Source organism: Vespula vulgaris, chromosome 14 (assembly GCF_905475345.1).
Source record: "Vespula vulgaris chromosome 14, iyVesVulg1.1, whole genome shotgun sequence".
Taxonomy (NCBI): Eukaryota; Metazoa; Arthropoda; class Insecta; order Hymenoptera; family Vespidae; genus Vespula; species Vespula vulgaris.
Window position 1 is genome coordinate 2,497,167 of NC_066599.1, and position 17,824 is coordinate 2,514,990.

Sequence of the window (17,824 nt, forward strand, 5' to 3'; positions counted from 1 at the left end):
TAAACTATGTGATTAGTAATAGAATAAGACTATGCAATGAATTTTAACGAGTATTTATAATATTTTAATTATCTGCACTAAGAGTAATAATACATTCCCGAAGAATTTATGATATCGGTTCCATTTGGCATTTGGTTTTTTCGTTTGTTAATAAAGAGATCATTTGAAATAAGAGAGTATATGGAAAGATCATACGTCTCGTGACGCAGTGGTAGTAATAAGAACCATGAATGCGGACAGGTAGTTGTGGTATTGTGGGATTTAAGAATATCAGGCTTACTTGAAATCAAGATTGAAAAATTATGGGTTAAAAGAAAGAATTATAAAAAAAAGTAAAAGAAAAAAGGTCAAGAGAAATTTATATATATATATATTGTGAATAAAGGATGAATTTCAAATTATTTATTTACTTAAATATATGCACGTAAAAATTAACAAATTCATTTATTTATTATGTACATATATATATATTTTTTTTTTAATTGGAAATTCAAGTAGAGAGAGAGAAAGAGAGACGTTTCGTACAATTCGATATTTTTCGTAATTTTCGATAAAATTCGGTCAGATCGAATCGATGGTCCCTATCGAGACGCGTTTCATTTGATTTCTCTTGTATGGCATGCCGAAATGTTGTAACCTCCTTTGGTTGTCGGTGACTCTCCAAATTGAACGTACAATCTTTCGCGATTTCGATCTGTCTGTTTCTTTGTGATGGCTGTCCACGAATCACGTCCGAGATTCGAACATTGCACTCGTTTGTGTTTTTCATTAATGGGTAAACGTGGATTTCATATATCGGTAATAAATTACATTAATGAAATTAATATAATTAATTTCATTAATGTATAATATAATATCAATTAATTAATTAAAACGATTTTTTATAATATTGGGTATATTAATTAAAAAAAAAAAAAAAAAAAAAAAAGAGAGAGAGAAGTAAAAGAAAGAGAGAAGGAAGAATAAGTAATTTTTAATTTTAAAAAGGTTATAATTTTTTTTTCTTACGCACGATTTTTAGATATTAGAAAATTAGAACGTACGTAAAATCGGTGATTTCGATGCCAACATAGAAAAACACTTGTAGAAGTAACATCGAAATATCATTTTAAAGATGGGAACGATCAAGAACGAAATGGAAGCTGCCGACACATCGACCTTCAGCTTGTCCTCGAGGAAAGACCTTTTAACGAAGATTAAGAAAAAAAACGACAAAAATAATTCCAATGGAAGAGCCAATAAAGATCTTTTATCCGATCTCACTTCCGGTTCGTTTCTCACCAATGAACTTCGTAAATCGAATGATAACGATCTCGTTTCTTCTTTTACCAGTCTTCCCTTAGAAAGTTATGGGTTTCCGTACTACAGGTGAAAAATTAAATATTCAAGAATAATAAAATAATATCGTAAAGTATAGTTTCCTTTCCGAGAATAATAATGTTGCTTCTTTAGCTTTTCTTTCTTTCTTTCTTTTTTTTTTTTCTTTTTATTTTATTATCTTTTTCTTTCCATTTTTTGATAGAAGTTATAAAAACGGTGGACGTTCTCAAGATGCTGTACTGGTGAAGGATATTGGTATATCCTGTAAATTATTAAACGAGAAAATGTTGTCCCATAATTTTTCTAAAGACACCATTGTAGAAAGTTATCTTATCAAACGTTTAAAAACGGAATACAACGATTTAACGGAAATAACGAAGAAGATTAGTTCTTATACGAACGATATCATACGTAATCTGATATTGAGAGATCGAAAGAAGAAAGAACAAGTATGTTAAAAATAAAACTAACGAAATAAAGAGAGTCACTACGACAAAGATGACAACATTAAATATATTTTTACACATATATATATATATACATATATATTCATCTAGATAAGATCATGCGGACATAAAGTATTAACCGAGGAGGAAACTAAGGAAGGTTATTTAAAATTAAGATTAAAAAGTGATGCTGAAGTTCGTTGCTTGTATCGAAAAGACTTATTTGATTCGTCGAGTAAGATGTCCTTTATCGTCGTTGTTTTAATTTTTTTCCTTTTTTTTTTTTTTTAATTTTATTTTAGATACTTTTTAATAATAATGATAATAATAATAGTAATAATAATAAAAAAGAGAGAGAAAGAAAAAATATTAGATCCGTTGAATTTAGATAAACGTAAGAATTTCAAATCGACGAGTCGACTTTTGAAGGATCAGAAAAAAATTCAAGAAAGATTATTCTCGAACAATGCTACAAATTTGGAAATAAAAAATTGCTCGAATTCGGACAATTCGTCTATGGTTTACGATTATTTAATGATGAATAATAAGAGAAGAATGCACAGAGAGAGAGAATTAATTGACAAGGAAACGAAACGTGGATTTCATCGAAAATTCGACGTAATTCAAAACGGGAAGGAAACTCATGAATCGATGAACCTGACAAATTGGAAAGAAATATCAAGGGGAAAGTTAAGAAAGAATAAATCTGCTCCAAAAATGTCGAGACACGCGGTCTGATATTATTTTCAATAAATATAATCTAAAAAAAGAATCGATGATACGAACGGACTAATAGTAAAAATGTTTCTTTTTGTTTTCGTTTAAGCAGATATCGAATGAAAAACTTAAACGAAGAAATCGAAAAGATTATCGTTTAGGATTAGAAGAGAAATTCAATGATGATTCTACGATTACGTTGGTAAATGGATATTTACAAGATACAAATTTTCATACAGTTAATATAAGAATCCTAAAGCATGAACAAAGTTGATTAGAAATTATAGTGTAAGTAATATATATTAGTTATATTATCCGATATTGTATAAATAAATCTATTTGAAAATTTTACGATCATTTCTGATTCGTCATCTCGATGTATGACGTTCCTATCGATTCTTGTAATCGATATTGTATCGGATTCCAAAGTGTATCGATTTTTACCTGGAAATAAGATTTATGTGGTCACGTGATAAGATGACGCAACACGTCGCAAGAGCGCAGTCATAGGTAATGGTACTGTAACAAGTTTTATATTAAGAAATATATGGATTAAGTTAGTTAGAAATTGTTTTCGTTTAAATTATATTGTTTAATTTAACGTGTCGTATTCGTAATTTATATAATATATTTATGAAATATTTCAAATTCGTTCGATTGTACGTAGTTACGTATGTATGCGGATGAGGTTAGGTTATGTGGAACGCAATTTGTTATTTAAAACGTTAAATATATCGTAAGATGGCTGTAAATCTTAATCGAAACGACTTAGGTAAAATTTGGAAAAAGATTAATATTCAGGATGATCCGTTTATTATCTGTGTTACCAAAGAAAACAATGCGTGGAAAATTTTGCTCACCAATTTTAAAGAAATTTGGTCAGAATGTTTGACCGATGAGAAGATTTTACAAAAATCGAAGGTATAATGCGAATAGTTTATACTATGTAAGGTTATTTTTTAATGGGAGATTAATTCTTGATAATTTTTAGAAATTAAATTCTGTATTAATTATCAGCGATAACGAACACATAGAAGTTGTGTTAGACACATTAACCGATATTCCAAAATATGCTGTGGAGGTATCTGTCGATCATATTAAGTTATTAAAAAATTTTGAAGGAGGTCGTTTCAAATTTGAAGTTAATTTTTCCAAGGGAACTACAGAAGAATTCTGGGAGAACGTAACGAAACCATTGTATTTATCTTCTATAGAACTTATGCGTAGACAAAATATATTAACGGATTTGATTAAAAGAAAAGATCAAGAAATAGCAGAGTATAAAGCAGAAGGAGCAGAATTAATAAGAAGTATGCTATGAAAATAGAGAAAGATATCTTTTAGTATCAACTATATATTATTACACTGAAGTATTTTCCTTTCTATAGAAAATATTGAGACAAAAGTGTTTAATGAAAATCAACTAAATAAGCATGCGATTGAAGTAGATGAAAATAACTATATAGATTCATTTCAAACAGTAGTTGAATTTTACAATAAAACTTTCTCTAAACAATCTGTAAAAATAGAAAGAAGAAAGTAAGTATTTTATATCGTATTGTTAATATTTATTAATTCTATATAACGGAATTGATGCATCTGTGAGTTTGTTAATTAATATGAACACATGAATATCATCTTTTAATGAAACGTTTGGGTTGTAATTCGATAAGTTAGAATTTTCTATTTTCAGTTCTGTTGTATCGATAAATGCAATTAAACAAGAGAGTGGAAGTATTCCAGATAGCTCTCGAGGTTATGAAAGCACTATCACAAAAGACGAACCAGAAAATAAATGTGGTAAGTCAAGTTTACAATCAGGTAGTAATAGTAAAAGTAAACGTGATAAGAAAAATAAAATTAGTACTATTAATATCGCTCCGATCGTTATACCATCGAAGAGAAATAAAGATAGTGTTACCGACATTATTTTATGAAGGTTACTATAATCAATGCACATGGTAATGCAAAAAGTATTTTAATCATACTTTAGATTTATACACACACGTATATATATATATGTGTATATAACTCACATAATTGTATTTTATAATTTATTACAAATAAAGTATTTATATTTGTAATTTATTTTTAATATCATCTTATGTATGATTTAATGTATCGATAGGTAGATATCATAAATATTGACCATAGATATAAAACTTTATTATAGCATTGGATAAAGAAGTTTACATTTTTATCGATTGTCGGTAAGAAAAAAGAAAAGTCGATAAAGAAATTTAACATCTTCGATGCGATTCAAAACAGAGTTCGAATCAAGATCAAAGATATCCTTTGCGTTTACCGATTTTGCTGACGTCATCGAATACTACAAGAGAACACAAGGATGCGCAGTAAGTGGGATTTTTGTAGATCGTTAGCCAGTAGTATTCTCAAAACTACGATCCAGGTAAGTCGCAATTGTTGACATCTTCGATTACATCACGTTTACTAATCATGTAAAGAATAGAATAAAGAGAGAGAAAGAGAGAGAAAGAAAGACAAACAGAACATAAACAGAAAAGAACACACAGCGAGAAATATGAACAAAGAACGAGTATGTTCTGTATACAAAGTCCTTGACGTAGGCCTCGATCCCAGAGAAAGATGAACAAACTGGAGATCCGTGAGAGATATCACAGTACTTCCTTACACGTTGATAGTTACGGACTATTTTCACGTGACTTTCCGTAGAGGCAACGTGTGCCATCCATAGACCACGTTATTACATTCGTTGTAAACACTTATAAAACATGAGTTGTGATATCTACAAAATCAACAAAATAATTATTTAATACGTACTTAGTTTTAAATATATTATTAATCGTTCGTTCATACTTTTAATGAGCTTCCAATGAATTTTTCAAGAGTAAATATTCCATATGGTAATATAAATAAGGATTGAGAAAACGATTCAAAGAATCGAACGATTATCAAATTTTATATTACGAAACAACGCCGCATGACTCGATAGGTAGCATACAAATTCCATTATGTACACATCTACGTGATAATTACGTATCAGCTGATAATATTACGCAAAGAGTTTTACGATAATGTTTCATTTTATATAAAATAATTGTAACTACTTGAAAATGAAACTTTTGTTCGATGAAGAGGAGATAGAAGAGGGGAGAGAATGAGTGATCTACCAGCGACCTATGAATGCGACATTGAACGTATCAAAACAACAATTTTGTTTTCGACGATTATTTTGTTTATTTTTTTATATTCGTCGTGTAGTATAACATTGACTTACAATATTACGCGATGTATATATCTTCTTTCTTTTTTCCTTTTCTCTTATAAAATTATTTAACAGTCGCAACGTATCATTCGCAGACTTTCCATAATTTAGATATGATTATCTATCTGATTGCGAGAGAACATAGTTAATTATTAAACATTTCCATGATTCATTTTTTCCCGTTCGTTTGTTTCGGAATCATCCTGGCACGTGAGATTATTCTAACGGTAGAATCAAACGATCTGGCAACCTTGACAGTCTCGGTAAACGTGGAAATATTGTTAAGGTTCTCTCCTCCCGATACTTTCACTTTCCTTCCTGCTTCTTTTCTTTTTTTTTTTTTTTATTTATTTTTCCTTTCTTTTCATCCATAACGAGTAAGGTACTCAAGAACGATCGTAGAAAATTGAAGCATCCGATACTATATATGTATATATATATATATATATATATATATATATATATTGTAGTATATACATGTATATAGTACATGTATTTATATATACTATTTAGTTTTAGTACAGAGAGAGAATACAACTTTCGTAATACCGAAAATTTCTACGTCATAATTAACAGTCGTGGAGCACGTTAAACGTCTACATCCTTCTTACCGTCGTTTCAACCGGGCTGCAATTTCCCATGAAATGTTAGACAGCTGTGCAAGTGAACATATATATATATATATATACACACATACAGAGATCACATATGTATATTATATATGTATATACACTCACACACGTAGATAGGTTGTACCTATACGTTTTTTGCAAGACATTTCTAAAACAAGTACGAGCAGAGAGTACCAATAAAGACGTAAAGGAACGTAAAGTAATATATATATATATATATATATATATATATATATATATATATTGTGTATGTGTATGTAACAACAAGTGTTTCCTTTGACGCAATCAAGATTTGAAATTGACGCGAATGTTTCGATCGAAATACCAAGGATTCGTTCAAGAAGAAACAAAGAGAGTCTGTCTTATTTTAACTTGGAGCATTAAAGTCTCCAAAGTTATTATACGTAGGTAAGTTATTTACTTATTTATTCGCTATATGCAAAGTATAATTCTTTGAAATAATTTTTTTTATCTATGACTCGAATCATGCAATTCGTACGTCGTGCTTTTATCCTGATTTTCAATATACAATAAGCATCCTATCGTTTCTTTTACATATCGATATCCTTCAAAGGCGTTCTTATATATATATATATATATATATATATATATATATATATATATATATATATATCTGTATGTACGTATGTATGTATATATGTATGTATAATGTATGAATGTATATATGTATGTATATATGTGTCGGCTACGTGTAGGCGTCAAGATATGACGAATAGCGGTTCTCTTATTGCCTCGAAGCATATCGTACATTATCTTCATTATCATTGCGCATTTTTCAGTGTCCACGCTCTCTTCAAAGGACATCAGCTTGGTTATAAAGGAAGGATGTCAGAGAGAAAAAGGAGAAGGCGCCGGCACCTGCCTGCCTCTCTCTCTCTCTCTCTCTCTTATTTCTCTTTTTCTAATTTACCATCTTTTTATGATCGATCAGCACCATTGGCGCCATTCAAAACATCAGTGATAATAACAAGTAAGATCTTTGAAGGATTTTATTCGAAAGTTATGAGAGAATTTATGGATAAAAATATTCTTGAGAAATTAATCGAAAATAATTCATTAGGATTCTTCTTATGTTATTTTCAGATTTGTGAAATTATTTTGCACTTTTTTTCATATCTCTCTCTCTTTCTCTCTCTCTCTTTCTCTCTCTTTTTGTTTCCGTTTTTTTTTTTCGTTTGCGGTTCTTTTTTCTTTCTGTCGATTTCTGTGTGTTTGCAAAATATTTATCGAAATATTTAATCTCTTAAGAACTTTATGTTATTATATGATTTATGAAATTGTTTCACGACTTTCTTTTTTGTATTTCTTTTTATTGCTCTTTTTTATCTGTTCATACACTTGCGAAAAATTGATCAAGAATAATCCATCTTTAAGATACTTAAGTTATTTCGCGATCTATGAGACTAATTCGTGGCTTAGTTTTTATCCTTCTGATTTTTTTCGTTCCTTCTTTTCTTTTCTTTTTTTGTTTTGTTTTTTTTTTGACACTTTTTTGTTCTCTTAATTTTATCTACTTGCGAAAAATTGATGAAAAATAATCCCACCCTTTATTACTTTGCTTTCTTTTTTCTTCTCTCTTTTTTTTTTCTTTTTTCGTTGCTTTTTTTCCTTCCTGTTGACTTTGGGGGTTTCATGAAAATTTCAAGCAAAACTCGAGGAGGACGTTATCCCTTGAACGTTATTAATCTCGGTGAGAGGTGGTCCCACCACGTCGTTTCTCATTGTACGTCTCATCGAGCGAGCACTGGCTACCGGCTTCGAAACCTGTCGGCAACCGCTTTTTGTGCACGGTAGCAGATATTATATGCTCGTCGGTCACTTTCTTTCGACGCGGCTCGTCGTACCAGAGCCCCACGCGCTTTTTCAGTCATCCAGAGGCTCATTGCTCCACATCCTTTGTTTAACCCAACCCTTTTCAAAAAACCCTCCCTATTCGCGAATTTGCGATTAAAAATCTAATACGGTTTGCTTCGCTTTTTTCCCCCTTTTTATTTCGCTTTTTCTTTCTTTTCTCTCTCTTTTTCTTTTTTCTAGATTTTTTGTAAGTAGCAATTATTACGTAGAAATTTTCTCTATTATAAAAATAATAATGTAATCTTTATATTATCATCTGTCGGAAAAAAAGTAATGAGATAATACGTATTTTATCAATTTATTACTCATCATGTGTATATATATATATATATATATACACACATATATGTATGTATATATATTGCATGTGTATATATATATATATATATGTACGTATATGTACAATACCTACAATACTTAATATGGTTTTAAAACGTAGAAACAGACGAAGTAGATCACGCGTTTTGTTCCACTATCTGTGGCTAATTTACATTACAGATAGAAAACGTAATACTCTGCGACAAGCTCTGTTGGATATTTATCGTTAATACTCTTACAGAATGAAAAAGAGAAGGAGAGAAAGAGCGAGAGAGAGAGAGAGAGAGAGAGAGAGAGAGAGAGAGAGAGAGAGAGAGAGAGAGAGAGAGAGAGATAAAGATAGATAGAGCGATTGTGCGAGCACACGAGCAGCTCGGTTAGGCTCGCCGGTAATTACATTTACAGCTCTGTGCAACTTACAACCGGCTGGTTGTAAACTTTTAATGTTTCTTAATTATATATAACCCTCTCCCTCTTCTCTCCCTCCTTCTCCTCCTCCTCCTACTTCTCCTTCTTTTTAACATACGCCGAGATCTGGAATGAAACCTTGTAACTCTCTATCACGTACTTACATATTTGTAAGAGTTACTCGTAAAACTGTTTCCTTCGAGCTTCTCCCTCTTTTTTCTTCTTCTTTTTCTTTTTTTTTTTCTATCATCATTATCATCGATAATATCACGTATATATCGCAAAACGATAAATAATTAGCTTATCACGCGGACGTCGTCAAAATGGCGAGAAATTAAAATACCAAAGCGATCGTAATGTTCACCGAGCAAGATCAAAGGTTATCTCGATCTAGTCGTCATAGTCGTAACCGTCTTAAATCGTTGTCGTCTTAGTCGTAGTATATTATATTTTTTTAGTATATAAAATTATTTTCCCTTGTTGATTCGTTCAATAACGTATTGCGCGTGGCTAACGATAAACTATTCAATGTACTATTCGCCGTTACTTTAGGAATTAAAATGGTATTAGAATTGATTAAACAAATTTATGGTTTATGCATTTGGAATCGATAGATATGAAATATTTGTATATAATTATTATTATGTATAGTGTATTCCCCATCTTGGCAACATACTCACAGTCGATGTAAGCCATAATTAGCTCGAATAACGGTAATCCATCTATGTTGATTCATAAAGGATACTGGAAAGAGTAAGAAGAAGAAGAAGAAGAAGAAGATGAAAACGACGACGACGACGACGATGATGATGATGATGATGATGATGATGATGGTAATGACGATGAAGAGAAAAGATGGAGAATAGGGGAAGATAACGTGTTACAACAACGTGTATAAATTTGGTTGAAAAATCATTTACGAAGATCGTTAAGACTTTTTGAGAGTTAAACTTTGACTATTTTTGAGATAACCAATGAGAATCGAGAGGAAGAGCAATCTGTTGCCTCTGGGTAACGTTTCTCACTCCGGACTTCCGTTCGTCCTCGATCGTTAAAGTACTTCCTCATCTTTTCTGACGCACATCCTTATTATTTTTCTTCAACAATTAGAAACGATCATCCCATATGATTACTATTATTATTAAGTATTCCAACGGCTAAGTTAACGCGAACTTTTATAGTTAATTATACTACTTCTTAGGAGAATTTATTCTTTTTTCTTCTTTTTTTTTTGTTCTTTTCTTTTTTTTCTTTTTTCTTTTTTCTTTTTTTTTCTCATTCGTCCTTGAACAGACAGCCGGCGTAATTCTTAAGTGCGTAGAGTCGATTAAAGAATTTCAGATCGAGAGATATAAGTTTTTATTCTATTTGTCTATCTATGTATCTATCTATCTGTCTATAGTGTTTATTCTTTTTTTACTGTTTCAAAACAGTTTTCTTCTTTTTTTCTGTATATATGTATATATGTATATATATTCAATTTCTCCGATTTTACGCGAAAAATGCGAATTAATACGTTGATTAATTCGAGACGGAAGTATAAATGAATAAGCGCACTTGTTATCTGATCTCTGGATATTGATATTATTTTGTTTCTTTCTTATCTCTTCTTGATATGCTTGAAATGGGTGTGGAGGTCTCATCTCATTCATCTTCATCATCATCATCATCATCATCATCATCATCTTCCTCGTCGTATTTCCAATGTAAAGAAAAGATGTTTTTTGCAAAGGATCGAAAATTTCTAAGTTTTTTTTTAATAATCAATTTTTTCTATTTTTTCTGAAAATAAATTTTGTTCATAGATTGTAGAAAAAAACGTTTCTAAGTTACGTAGCTTTCTTCTTTCCTTTTTTTTTGGTGAAATTTGAAGGAAAAAAATATGAAAAAAAAAACGAGAAAATTAATCTAAGAAGTCTTGAAAAACCGAATCATCGATCTTTTAAAATGATCTCGAATTTTTTTTCGTCTCCGTATGTATCTCTCTTCGCATTGTTGTTAAAAATGAAAATTCGAGGAAAAATTAGAAACTTTTGGTTATTAGATTTAAAAATATGAATTTGAAATTGAGATTAGCCGATTAATTTGATATCGATGTTTCAAGTATAATCGAATCGTCTGATGATTTTTTTCTTATAGTCTTGAAATTTTCCTATTGATATAGATATTCTATATATATAATAGATAGATAAATATTCACGAACGGTTATAACTTTTTTCTATAGATTCGATCTCATTTATATTCTTCTCGATGATCGATCTTTTTCTCTTTGTGTATCACAGAAATTGTGTAGGTTTGAACATGTTGGGTGTTAGCAGAGAAAAGTCTGGTTCAAGGTTCCGTATGTCCCAGATGTCGCGTTGGTGCTATTACTACACATCGTAATTTACTACGTCCACTTATTTTATATCTAGGACATGGAGAAGTTTGCGCAGTTCTCGGTGCTCCCTAAATGGACTAACTATGGTGAAATTTCAATAGAAGTAAGATATATATATATACAATCAAACGATTTCATTACATGATTGATTTACAAAGAATCGATTTTAAATCGTTCGAATTAAATTTTCAAGTTGAATTTCTAAAAAGTGCTTTCCATCTGGAGCCATCGCTGGAACTATCTGAATCGATATAGTAATCGATCGTTTTTAATATTGAGATGTGATCTTGCAATATTTATTAGACGTATCGAATGTCTTAAATATCGATATGGATTTATTAGGTTTTCTCTTTCTATCTCTATATATAACTTTCTTTCTCTCTTTCTCTCTTGTCTTTTGAAAATCGTTCGTAATAATCATCGAAGTCGTAATTATATTGCAGGTAGATATCTCTACCTACCAATGATGTTTAATCTTCTTTTTCGTATCGATCGAACAGTGAAGATATTCGAAGAACATTTTAAAGCGACTCTCAATTCGGTGTCAGCTTGATTATACAGTGTCATCCTTTTCGAAGAGATCGCCGAAGATCTTATTCTTTTTTCTTTTCTTTTTTTTCTTTTTTCTTTTCTCTCTCTCTCTCTCTCTCTCTCTCTCCCTCCCTCTCTCTCTTTTTCTTTCTTTCTTACTTTTTGCTGATTCAGGTCATCGCGTAATTACTTCTTTCGGATAAATTTGTAAGTAAGATTCGATGCGTGTCTCTCGAAAGAGAGAATTACGAGATCTCATTGAGTAAATATATATGTGTATACATGAGTACGATGACTTTGAGGAATTATTCGAAAAAAGAAGAAAGAAAAAAGAAAGAGAAAAAGAGGAAGAATTTATACTTAAGAATTATTTTTCTGTATGTAGGGAATTGAAGATGAAGAAAAAAAGAATTTGTTCGATTTATGAAAACTTCGTTTTAGTTGGCCATACACTCGCGAGAAAAATATTTATGGAGGTTCTGTTGCGTTTCAGAAAAAGAATTCAACACGTTGACATGGTATAACGAAGAATGAAGTACGAAAAATTCTTGAAATCCTTTAGAATTTATCGTCATGTAATAAACGAGGATTCGTCGGAGTTATGTGGAAACAAAATTAAAAAAAAAAGGAGAAAGAAAGGTAAAGAAGAGAAAAGAAAAGAAAAGAAAAGAAAAGAAAATGGATCAAGATATAGTCTATGGCGTAGTCGACGACAAAGACTTTTTTTTGATGCATCTCTCTCTTTCTCTCTTTCTCTCTTTTCTGGATCACATCTTACAATTAACTGTTCTTTGGTACATACCGACTGGTCTAATCTCGATCTAAATCGTACGTTCGTAACGATCATAGCAACTCGATCGGTGATTATCTTTAACTGAGATTTCCACGTACATGAGAAAAAACATACTTCCTTTAAAAAAACAAAATAAATAAATAAATAAATAAATAACTAAATAAAAAAAATGTAAACGAACAAAGAGAAAAAAGGGAAAAAAAGGAAAAAGAAAGGAAGAAAGAAAGAGAAAAGAGAGAAAAAAAGTTTAATTCGTAAAAATTTCACCCCGAGAAGATTCAAAGAATTTTATAAACTAATGGCCACAAGAGTTAACCATAATTGGAACCGACTTTAATCGTAGAAAGGAATCGATAGTTCGATCGATACACCGTGTAAAGTATCGATCGATAGGAAACGATAGTTTGTATAATCGATAGCTTCGACTTTTGAGTAAAAGAATGCTCGTGGTTTTTCTAGTCGGAAAAGCACGCGGCAATCGTAACCGGTTTCTGTAAAAACCGGGACAGACATAGTTGCAACTTGACGGAGGTCTATTTCCTGTTCTACACTTTTTACCTTCTAGATTGCGCGTCGATACACCGATTTCTTTCTAATGGAATGCCAATCTTCCGACGCCTTCGCTCCTTTTTATATTTATATTTCGAACTTAATATCTTTCTTTCTGGTTAGAAAACTATGTTAAGACTTCGTCTATCGTTTTATAATAGACCTATAATCATCAATCGAGTTACTTGAAATTTGTCTAATATCTAAACTATGTAGCAACGTATCTAATCAACTAAATGCCAAATAAGAGAAAACGTGATTTTACATTTGATATTAAATACGGTATAACTACTTTATTATGCACATGGAAAAGTTTTCGTTTCGTAAATTACGAGGCACGATGATACTGATCTAAAATAATAATTATTATGTACTTATGTGTTCGACTTGAGTATATTTTCAATGGGGTTATCGATCGAGTTCGATTAGAGTTTAGGCGATTATATATTTAAATTGATTTTATATTCTCTAGTTTCGATATAATATATATATATATATATATATATATATATATATTTAATATATATTTATATATACACACACATATATATATATATATATGCACGTATGTGCATATATGTATGTATAAAGATAGTCACGTAGTTAGTATATAACAGGATAATACTAAAGGATAATAGGATAATACGCTTATAATAATATATCCTATATACGCACGAGCATGTTACTTGGTAGATTAGTGGGGCAGATAATGCAAGGTCTTATTTTATCAACCGGTCACGTTGAAATTTAATTTCATCTAATTGCGATTAGTTAGTAAGCGGCGTCACCTCGTTCTTGCTTCGAGTTTGCAACTTTATCGTTCGTAAATCATTATTTTTTCTTCTTTTTCTTTTCCTTTTTTCTTTCCTTTTTTTTTAACCATCGAAACGTATCTTTCTTACACGTCCTAGAATCATCTTGTAAACCTTTGACCAATTTTCAATTTCGATTTTTTATTTTATCGATAGAGATATTAACGAAGTATAAATAATTTTATTATATGCAATTTTTTTTTCATCGAGAATGTACGATGTAATTTTCGTGTCTTTTATTTCTTCTTTCTTTTTTTTTGCAAGCAAAAATAAGAAAGGTAGAAATGTAATTTAATTTAATTTAATTAATAACATATATTACGTAGTTAGCAAAACACGTATAAAAGTTACAAATTACTTGTTACTTTAAATCTGAATCCGATTGGAAACGTTTGTCTGTATTCATGTTTGAAAAAATCATGCAGGAATACCTTTCGATAGATTCTTTTTAAAAAATCAAATTAAATTAACAAATATACCTTCTATGGCACGCCTTTGAAAAAGAAAAAAAAGAAAAGAAGTAAATTAAATAATTACGTTTGAATTTTAATAATAAATTGATATATCCCATAAAAGTAATAGGTAATATAACTTACTATACTTCGTTGACTCAACATCTCACAATCTTTAAGATTCCTTTTTAAATTTTACACTTGGAATTTTTAGATTTTGGTCCACCGAAAGAAACTCGTATTTTTGCTCTGTATCGTAGCGAGAGATTTATTAAAAGAGTGGATGTAAGGAGTAGAAGAAGAAGTAGAAGGGCGTTACGTTTGTAAAGTGAAAAAGAAATAAGGAGGCGGTTTAAGGTAGCAAAAAGTCAACTGTTATTTCTCAATTAAGTTGATGAAGAAAAAAGAAAGAAAAAGAGATAGCACGTTGATGTCTTTTAAACGTGCTATTTTATAATAGATAAAAAAAGAAAAAAAAGAAAACAAGAGAGAGAGAGAGAGAGAGAGATAAAATAGATAAATAAAATGATAAAAAGAAAAAGAGATAAATAAAGAAATAAAAACTTAGATAGATAGTCGCAAATTTATCGATTAATATGGCGCCTATTATTTTTATATTACATTATATCTTTCTCGTTTGTTAACATTATCATTATTACGTTCGGTTATCTAAGTGTCTCGCCAGATGAGATATCACCATGAACAATGGTCTGTGACTTCTCGTGAGAGTTAGCTCGGGCTAACTTAAGTCACATAATGCAAATCGCTGAGGAAATTCCTTATCTCTTTTCTATTTTCTTTGCCGAACGCCATTAACGCCTCACCACCTACATGCGTACATATACATACATACATATATACATATATACTTGCATACATGCATACGTAATATAAATAAATACATACGTAAATACATACGTGTCGTTTCTAAGAGAAGCAAAAGGAAGCTTGAAGGAAGAAGTGGGAGTTGGTAAGGAGATAGAACGTGTAAGACAAGGATAGGGAGAACGAGAGAGAGAGAGAGAGAGAGAGAGAGAAAGATAGAAGGTAAGAAGAAAGAAAAGAAAACAAAAAAAAGGAGGAAAAAAATTACGAAGAAAAAAAAAATATGCGTCGTGCAACGGTCGATCTCGTATCTGTCAGTAGATAAAATCGAATTCCAATGGCGGACTCACCCACTCACATGTTCTATGAGTTTATGTATATATCTATAAGTGTATATATATGTATATATGCATATATATATATACATATATATATATTACAAATAAACGCCGCCGCTTAACGTTTAGCCATAAATCAATTTAATCGTGCGTACAGAGAACGATAGCCATCGGTTCATAAGAGTTAATGTAATCGTCCAAATGGGTACATTGATCCTCTCATGCGTACGTGTACCATTTTATATGGTGATTGCGTATAGAAGTGTGGGTTTAACAAAAGCAATATATATATATATATATGTGTGTGTGTGTGTGTGTGTGTGTATAGTTAGATATGTATATTGTATCAATGTATTCGTATATTCGATTTTTTAGATTTTTTTTTTTTTCTTAAATATCGTAATAACTTTTTATTCAAATTTCTTTTCTTACTTTATGTGTCTTTTTTTCTTTCTTTCTTTCTTTCTTTTTTTTTTGTATTTCACGTCAATTCTTATTTCAATATCAAAATTTATGAATAATAATTCTATATAAACTACTAGTTTATATTTATAATACGTCCCAGTTATTATACTTTCATGTTGAATAATAGCAGCAAGAACAGTCTACTAATCTAGTAGTTTACGGATGATCTTAGCCGCGAGCCGATGCGATATGCTTTAATTACGAGCTAATGAACCCTTTATAACGCGTTTCTTCTATCTAGAAATTAATCGATACAATCACGTTGATTTCTTCGACGATGATGCACTCATTTGTGTTGCGTTTTGTTCAGAAAAAAAAAGATAGGAAAAGAGAAAGAAAAAATAGAAAAGTAAATAAAACAAAAAAAAAAAAGAAAAGAAAGAAAAAAAGAAAGAAGGAAAGAAAGAAGGAAAGAAAGAAGGAAAGAAGGAAAGTGGTAAATGAAATCGGTAGATAATTTCTTTGAAAAATTCAAATGCATATGATCGAGGATGAAGTATCTCGAGACAAGTCTAATAGAGAATTATCTATTTAAGTGCAGTGTTAGGAGCAGACGTTTCGTCATTTTTCATAAAAGTGAGACAGAGAAAGAGAGAGAGAGAGAGAGAGAGAGAGAGAGAGAGAGAGAGAGAGGTCAAAATCGTGACATCGTCGATGGCGACGTAGTTCCACGCCTGGCACGATAATCAGTTTTACTTGACAGCCTAATAGTGTCCCTTAAAACGACGTTAACAACTCGCCATTCAATTGCAATTTATAATTACGTACCTACTCGTACCGTATCGCTCGATGACGATGACGAGGGCGATAATACAAGTCACACGGGGAAAGTTTCTTAATTGATACGTGCCCGCGCGACTTTTTCACCTCTATCTCTCTTTCTCCTCCTTATGGTTTGAATAGAACGTATAGAACGATGGACTTCTATGTGACATTCGTAAATTTGTCCTAACTGTTATTTTCTCTTTGAAACTCTTCCTAATTTGAACGTTTCATTACGTAGAAGAAATAGTAAAAAAAAAAAATTAATTGAATTTATATATATATATATATATATATATATGTGTGTACGTGTGTATGTATGTATATGTAGATATATAGATGCATACATTATAGATTGAATATATATTCCGAAAGTGTTTCGTCATTTTAAATGACACTTATAGTTGACAAAAAGAAAAAAAAATATATATATATATTTTATGATCAAATAATAGCGAAATCCTTGACAATATTATATATAACTACCTATGTACGTATTCACAGATATTATTAACTTGGCCTGTTAAAAGTCATTCTAAATTTTACTAGACGAGTCGATAATTATACTCACTAATTGGGATTTAATGAATATTAAGTGACTGATAGAAAGAGAGAGAGAGAGAGAGAGAGAGAGAGAGAGAGGGAGGGAGAAAGAGAGAGAAATGAGACAAGCGAGTTATACCGTTAGATGGACGAGTCATTACTCGATGCACCGCTTTGATTTATATCCTTTACGATTGATAAGCAAAATAAGCCTAATCGAGTTGTGGTATGTGTATATACATATAAATGTATATATTCTACCTATTCGCATCTACTTTGTGACGTATGTATTCTCTCTTTGGTCAACATAAATATATTTCGCATATGTGTTTATATATATATATATATATATATATATATATATATATATATATTATATGTATTTATGTGTATATATGTATATACACATT

The 17,824-nt window shown here is 30.6% G+C and overlaps 3 protein-coding genes across 5 annotated transcripts in view; all 3 read left to right on the forward strand.

Annotated features, from left to right (window-relative positions):
- Positions 1-711: 711 nt before the first annotated feature.
- On the forward strand, positions 712-2,757 carry LOC127069192 (uncharacterized). The gene is made up of 6 exons (XM_051005967.1): positions 712-798; positions 1,115-1,368; positions 1,523-1,769; positions 1,878-2,001; positions 2,155-2,498; positions 2,596-2,757. The coding sequence occupies exons 1-6, from the start codon at positions 712-714 to the stop codon at positions 2,755-2,757; spliced, it is 1,218 nt and encodes a 405-aa protein (XP_050861924.1).
- Positions 2,758-2,957: 200 nt separating this feature from the next.
- Positions 2,958-5,312, forward strand: LOC127068927 (uncharacterized). Of its 2 annotated transcripts, XM_051005365.1 has the most exons (5): positions 2,958-3,404; positions 3,475-3,793; positions 3,872-4,022; positions 4,177-4,283; positions 4,657-5,312. In XM_051005365.1, the coding sequence occupies exons 1-5, from the start codon at positions 3,225-3,227 to the stop codon at positions 4,695-4,697; spliced, it is 798 nt and encodes a 265-aa protein (XP_050861322.1). In that variant the 5' UTR covers positions 2,958-3,224; the 3' UTR covers positions 4,698-5,312. The 2 variants fall into 2 exon arrangements, with proteins under 2 accessions (XP_050861322.1, XP_050861321.1); XM_051005364.1 differs by lacking the exon at positions 4,657-5,312 and having other exon boundaries at positions 4,177-4,552.
- LOC127068914 (uncharacterized protein DDB_G0283357) overlaps positions 4,771-17,824 on the forward strand; it is a 138,633-nt gene continuing 125,579 nt past the window's right edge. The window contains exons 1-2 of one of the 2 annotated variants that reach the window (XM_051005318.1): positions 6,227-6,770; positions 7,163-7,353. The gene's annotated coding sequence lies outside the window, so the exon portion shown is untranslated. Of the gene's footprint in view, positions 4,838-6,226; positions 6,771-7,162; positions 7,354-17,824 lie in introns of those variants that run through there. The other variant, XM_051005320.1, reaches the window with a different exon arrangement.

Bases quoted from the DNA above. Each gene is read 5' to 3' on its own strand.
- LOC127068927 (XM_051005364.1), top strand. From the start codon at position 3,225: ATGGCTGTAAATCTTAATCGAAACGACTTAGGTAAAATTTGGAAAAAG. The intron at 3,794-3,871 runs GTATGCTATGAA...TCCTTTCTATAG, and splicing joins AGGAGCAGAATTAATAAGAA to AAAATATTGAGACAAAAGTG. The intron at 4,023-4,176 runs GTAAGTATTTTA...TTCTATTTTCAG, and splicing joins GTAAAAATAGAAAGAAGAAA to TTCTGTTGTATCGATAAATG.
- LOC127069192 (XM_051005967.1), top strand. From the start codon at position 712: ATGGCTGTCCACGAATCACGTCCGAGATTCGAACATTGCACTCGTTTG. The intron at 1,770-1,877 runs GTATGTTAAAAA...ATATTCATCTAG, and splicing joins ATCGAAAGAAGAAAGAACAA to ATAAGATCATGCGGACATAA. The intron at 2,499-2,595 runs GTCTGATATTAT...TCGTTTAAGCAG, and splicing joins CAAAAATGTCGAGACACGCG to ATATCGAATGAAAAACTTAA.